Source organism: Hippopotamus amphibius, chromosome X (genome assembly GCF_030028045.1).
Source record: "Hippopotamus amphibius kiboko isolate mHipAmp2 chromosome X, mHipAmp2.hap2, whole genome shotgun sequence".
Lineage (NCBI taxonomy): Eukaryota > Metazoa > Chordata > Mammalia > Artiodactyla > Hippopotamidae > Hippopotamus > Hippopotamus amphibius.
Window position 1 is genome coordinate 105116231 of NC_080203.1, and position 5984 is coordinate 105122214.

Sequence of the window (5984 nt, forward strand, 5' to 3'; positions counted from 1 at the left end):
GAAAGGCACTATGTTGCAGAGAGAGCAGGAGCTGATAAAAATGCCAGTCTCTAAGCAGAGTCATCTCTCAAGACACTGGTAAAAGAAGCTCAGAGACAGTCCCCAAAGTGTGTGTCTTATTTCAACCTTCTTTCTTTAAACCCACTATAAGTTCCTGGCTCCAACATCCTTCTTTCTATATTCTGAGAGGCATTAAGGAGTAGTGAGAAGAGAGATGAGTCAGAAGGTTTCACTCAGGCTGGGAAGAGTGGAACCCAGTGGGTTCCAGATGAATTCAGAGAAGAGGTCTAGTGGCAGCTCTGTCACAGTCTAGTCATGTGAAATCAGGTACAATCATAAGGTCTTTGAGCCTCAGGATCTTCTTTTATGTAAATCTGGTCTGATTAAGTCTGGTTTTCTGGGACTACTGCAGTGTGTATTAAGTATACAAAACACATGGCACAGTGCCTGACATATCATAGGGCTTTAATGAATGAGAGTTATTGCTGTGACTGTTGATTCCAAGTTTCACCCCCTGACCTGTGTATGTGTGTGTATGAGTGTGTTTTCTCTAAAGCTAGACTTTCTCAGAAAACATAAAGTGCTATGGTATATCAAATCAGACAAAAATGTTCCTCAGCAAAAAAACAAAAACAATAAAAAAAACCAAACCAAACAAAAAACAAAAAAACCAAAAAAAAAGTTTGTAAAAATTTACCTTCAGAGTTTATGTTCTTGAATTTGGGTGTGGGAATGTCTTCCCCATCTGGATGTATTTCAAACTTCCTAGATACCGTGCCAAGGACAAACTCCTTGCCTCCCTCCCAGCTGCCCTTTGTAGGGGTTCATAATACAGCAGTCCCTTCACTGTGTGGGATACGTTCCAGGGCCTCAGTGGACAACTGAAACTGTGGATATAACTGAACCCTATATATGTTATGTTCCTTCCTATACATTCATACCTATGATCAAGTTTAATTTATAAATTAGACACAGTAAGAGAATATCCAAATTGCCAGCATCACTACTCTTGCACTTTGGGGCTGTTATTAAATAAAATAAGGGTTACTTGAACACAAGTGTTACAAAACCTTGATAGTCAATCTGCTAAAAGAGAAAGCTACTAAGTGACTAACAGATGGGATATGCTGGACAAAAGGATGATTCACATCTCAGGCTGGATGCAGTGGGTCCACATGAGATTTAATCGCAGCACTTAGCATAAAATTTTAAATGTGTGAATTGTTATTTCTGAAATTTTCTATTTAATATTTTCAAAGCGTGGTAGACTGCAGTAAGTGAAACTTTGGAAAGCAAAACTGGGATCAGGAAGGGCTACTGTACGTCACCCTCAATATACCACTTTGGCATACAGGTTATTTTGAATTAAAGGTACTTGAGAAATAGTGAAAGAAGGACACCCTGATCCTTCTTTGCTCCCCTGAAAGCAGGAGATAATTCTCCCATGTGAAAGTTATCCTCCTTGTACCAGGAGGGTAGAAGGCATTCTTACCACTAGAAACAGAATTTAGGGCCAATAGGGCTATATAAACAAACCCTGTTACTGTTTCACCATTGACTTGCCTAGTTTAAACCCCTTTGTCAGTTCTTTGCAATTCACTGTTTAAAGTCTAAAAGGTATAAAAGCTTCCTGCTCTGGTATTTTTTTTGAGTCTCATATATTTGTGGGGTTGCCTTACAGACGTAGAATATTAAATTTGTTTTTCCTGTTACTCTATCTTTTTATTACAAGAGGGTCTCAGCCAAGAACAAGAACGATAGAGGGAAAATTATTTTTCCTCCCTTACACCTTGCTTGCAACCCTGCCCCACTTTTTCATTCATTTCATCCCCACCAAAAATTAAGCTTTAGCTTATTTTTTGCCAAATTATACTGACGATAGCTTAATTAAATTTTCCTTTGAATGAAGTAAGCGCTGGCTCTCATAAGTGATGGTCAACTGTCAGCCAACTTCTGGGTATTTAATCTCAAAGAAATATCACCTATATTTTCAGAATCTCCTTAGAGGTGACAAATACAAAAAACTTTGTGCGTGCGTTCAACTGCATGGGAACAAAATTAAGGTCACCTTCCATTTATGTTCCATGTGAGAATTTCTCTCTGGTTTACTTGGGATCCAAAAGCAACAGCTAACAGCAGATTACCACTACAGACATTTGGGTTTCAATTCACACAGATCATTAGAGGGTCTAGTCCCTCTCACAGTACTCTCAGCCTCATCTTGCCCCCTATGCAGTTTCATGTAAAATTAACTCTCCCTGAAACACCTGAAGTTTCCGTAAGTCCCAAACTGCCACGCCTAACTGCATTACCAACCTGACAGTCTCATAGGACTGTCCACCTCTACCTACTTACTTCTTCACTGTACTTGTCCCTTAGGAATTAGAAGATTACATTATAGTCCGTAAAAGATTATTTCTCCTATATGTTAAAACGCTACGGGCAGGTCCTGAGTCGTTAATCCTAGCAGTCCCAGTACTAACTGCAGTGCTTTTCAAACAGCAGCTGTTCAATAAAGGTTTGTGGAATAAACGATGCAGTGAACATTAGGTCTAATTTTTTAACATTTATTTCTTATACATTCTTTAAAGAGCTTAAACAAATGCACGTATATATCACCTGATTTTACAGAACAAGAACTAAAACGAATATGAAAGGCAAAATTTGAATATCTTTTAGAGTTTCTTCTCTTTTTTTCTATTGATCCCAGCTATCTTAAAAGCTGACCTTTCACATGTGCAAGGAAATGCCTACAGCAATGCCATCTTTTTATTCCAGGTGACAAAATAAGATGGATAGTTTCACAAAAAAATTAAGCTCTTACTTTAAACCCCATTATAGTAGTATATGTATGACCAGTATCATTCGTAAACCTTGATATTGTGAAACTAGTTAACAATATATGAGTAACACATGCATCAAAAAAGAAAATAAATTTTCAAGTTATGCATACAAAACAGGAACACACAGGCAAACATATTTTCTTCCTTTCTGCCCCACCTCAGAGCTAAATTCTACCAACACTAACTGCCTCTTCCATCAACGCATGAAGAAACTATCCCTGACTCCCCTAGGTGCAGGAGAAGCTGCTAGCCTTGGCACTAGAACTTGCAGTGGCCACGGAAGGAGACAGCCCTGCCTGAAATTCTGGCTTTGGCTTTCTCTTCTTCATCTTGCAGAGCATCCGCATACTGAGATGGGAAAGAACGTGGGTCAGTCCCACGGACCTTGGCCAGAAACTTCAGGACCTTCATCTTAGTGGTTTCAGCGTGGGCTCTGGGGCCCCACAGGAACTCAAACTGCACAGGATCAGTGTTGGCCACCTGCCGGTACTCCAGGTATTTTTCTTTCACAAAATCTTTGGTGACGAGCTTCCTGGGCTCCCCAAAGATGAAGTGCTTCATCCCAGGGCATATCCCGGTCACATTCAGAACTTCCCAGACTTCATCTTCGGTGGCACGGTTGCCCCTCATGAAGATCACACCCAGGATAAGTATCAGGATGACGGTCTTGGGCACGCCCACTTCACCGTGCAGCATCCCATCATAGGTGAGGCCCAATATGATGAAGAGTCTATAGCGGTGATTGGTGCGATCCACTTCCACCAGATTAAGGCCAAAGATTATCTCCATGCGCTCAGAGGCTCTCCTGAGGATCTCAGGGAAGTAGACTCCGCACTCTTTGATGACAATCTTCAACATCTCTGCCTTTGTTATCGGCTCTTTCATTTGATACTTGAACAGCAAGAAATTTACCAACATAGCCACTTCCTTCTCTAGAGCATCTACGGGCACATTCTTGGGATTTGGCACAGCTCGTAAGATGCTCAGACTATACTTTTTTTTTTGGCTATTGGATCCCTCATCCGATTTAGTGGGTGAGGTGGCTTTGATAGCAATGGAAGAAGAGCAGACATTCTCAGGATCCTGAGGAATACTGGGGATACCAGCACCAGGAGCCTCCTTCGAACTGCTAGGCATTAGAGAATGAGAAGAGAGATGGGTCTCCTCCAGAGCCCTGGAGACCTGTTCAACCTCCAGACCCTGGGACTTCCTGAGGGTCTGATGGCATTTATCACGTGAGTGTTGTGGACGCTTCTGACGCTGAGGCATGATGACTCTTGTGGGTGGCAGTAGATGGACAGGAGGGTGGGCAATGAGATTCACCACCTAAGATAAACAGGGCATATGTGAGTGGCCTCAGCCGGTAAACTTAACTGTGGCGGCTCTTCCTGAGACCCAGAGGAGGAAAGGAGGGGTGGCCTCTGCCTGCTTCACTCCCTGGACCTCTCAGGGCTGTGGAGCCCCCTCTGCCATGGGTTGGTTAGTCCCACAATCCTCACATCCACTCCTCAAATTGGATCCTGGTTGGTAATGTGCCCACTGCCATCTACTGCCTGAGGCTCCCTCCAATCAAGGCCCCATCTCTGTGAGACCCAAAAATGGAAGTGAGGAGAACCTCGTGACAGGACATCCATAGCTGACAACAGGGGTGTACGCTGTGCACATCCTTCGTCCTGGGGTCTGAGAATCCCTAAGGATTTACTCAGGGTCCTCACCAGGACTCCTGCAGGGCCTGAGACGCCTTCCTTAACAACACGACACCACCTACCCCTGACTAAGGCGTCCCCTCCCTCAGACTCCAATGACCTAAGTCGTCAGCAGCACTCCCGGCCGCTCCTTCCCCGGGGCCTCCCAAGGCCGACCTCCCCGCCGAGGCTCAGTGAGTCGCTACTACTGTGGGGGAGGGTCCTCTCAGGACTCACTCAGGGGCCTTTGCTTGAAGAGTCGTAGGTCTTGGATTTAGCCCTGTACACAAAGGACACCATCTCGATCAGACCGCCAAACAGGAAGTGGGTTCAGCCTGAACCTGCCCGCGCCTCCCGGGGTTGGGGTGGGCCTCTAATCAGGGGGGCGCTCTCCTTTCTGTGGCAGGTGGACCCCTCAGTCCTCATTTAGGCTCTCACCTGACTCCGGGCGGCTGATTCCAGGCGGCACCTGGCGCTCCTCCCGCTGCTGCCTTGAGTCCGCGCCTCCTGTAAAAGCGCTTACAGCCTCGTGCTCTGGAGGCGGAAGTTAGGGGGCGTGACATCCGGTACCCCTGCCTGGCGCCTTCTGGGGTAGGGGTCACCAGGCGTGATGCAGAAGGGGCGGGCACTGCGCACCCCGCTCAGTTTCAGAGGGGTGGTGGGTGCTGCTCCTGCTCGTAGTCCTCACATTGTCTTCTGCCACGCCCTGGATGCCTCCCTTTGTTGAGCTGGGGTCTTGACCCTCATGCCAATGTCTCCCTATTCGTGAGAACCCTGAAGAGTAACTGAGGGCGTGTTTCAGCCAGACAGCCTTGCCTGGTCTTTACGGTGAAAAGCAGCCACTAGCCTGTCTCCCTGTTACGCGCTCCTCCACCCCCACCCCCGCCCCGCCCCGCCACTTTATCTTTGTTGTTGTCCTTCCCTCTGTCCTCATTCATGGGGTTCTTTTTGGCTCCTTTCTCATGACTTAAGGCTTCCAGGGAAATGCCTGATCGCAGCAAAACCTTGAGGAGTTCACTTACTATAATCCTTGCAGTGCTTAGAATGGGTTATGTCCCGGCCTTATGGGAAACGGAAAAGTTGGAGGACAAGACAGGAAGGGCCAGGACAGGAGGGTGGGTTGTCAGAGAAAAGTCATAACCATCTATTCCTGCTTTGACCAGGCAGACTTAGCCTCTTTCATACGTTATCCACTAAAAAGTTTACTTTGTACATGGAGGAACTGAGATGATTTTGAAAGCCCCTGTTTTATGAGGTTGTTCCACACCTGTACATGCAGTAATCATATGCAGAGTATGAGTATTATCTCATTTGCATTTTTATACTTCTGGTTTATTTTTCTATTCTTAACCCTGTGGCTTTGTTTTCTAGTCCAGTTTAAAACAGTGGCTTAAATATTTTCTTGAGTCTCCTCATCTATTTGGTTTTTGTATCAAGGGGAGCCTGCCTGTTAAAA

General features: G+C 45.4%; 1 protein-coding gene across 1 annotated transcript; it reads right to left on the minus strand.

Moving 5' to 3' along the window:
* Positions 1-3101: 3101 nt before the first annotated feature.
* Positions 3102-4112, minus strand: LOC130842689 (melanoma-associated antigen B16-like). The gene has a single exon (XM_057719381.1). The coding sequence runs from the start codon at positions 4110-4112 to the stop codon at positions 3102-3104; it is 1011 nt and encodes a 336-aa protein (XP_057575364.1).
* Positions 4113-5984: the final 1872 nt, after the last annotated feature.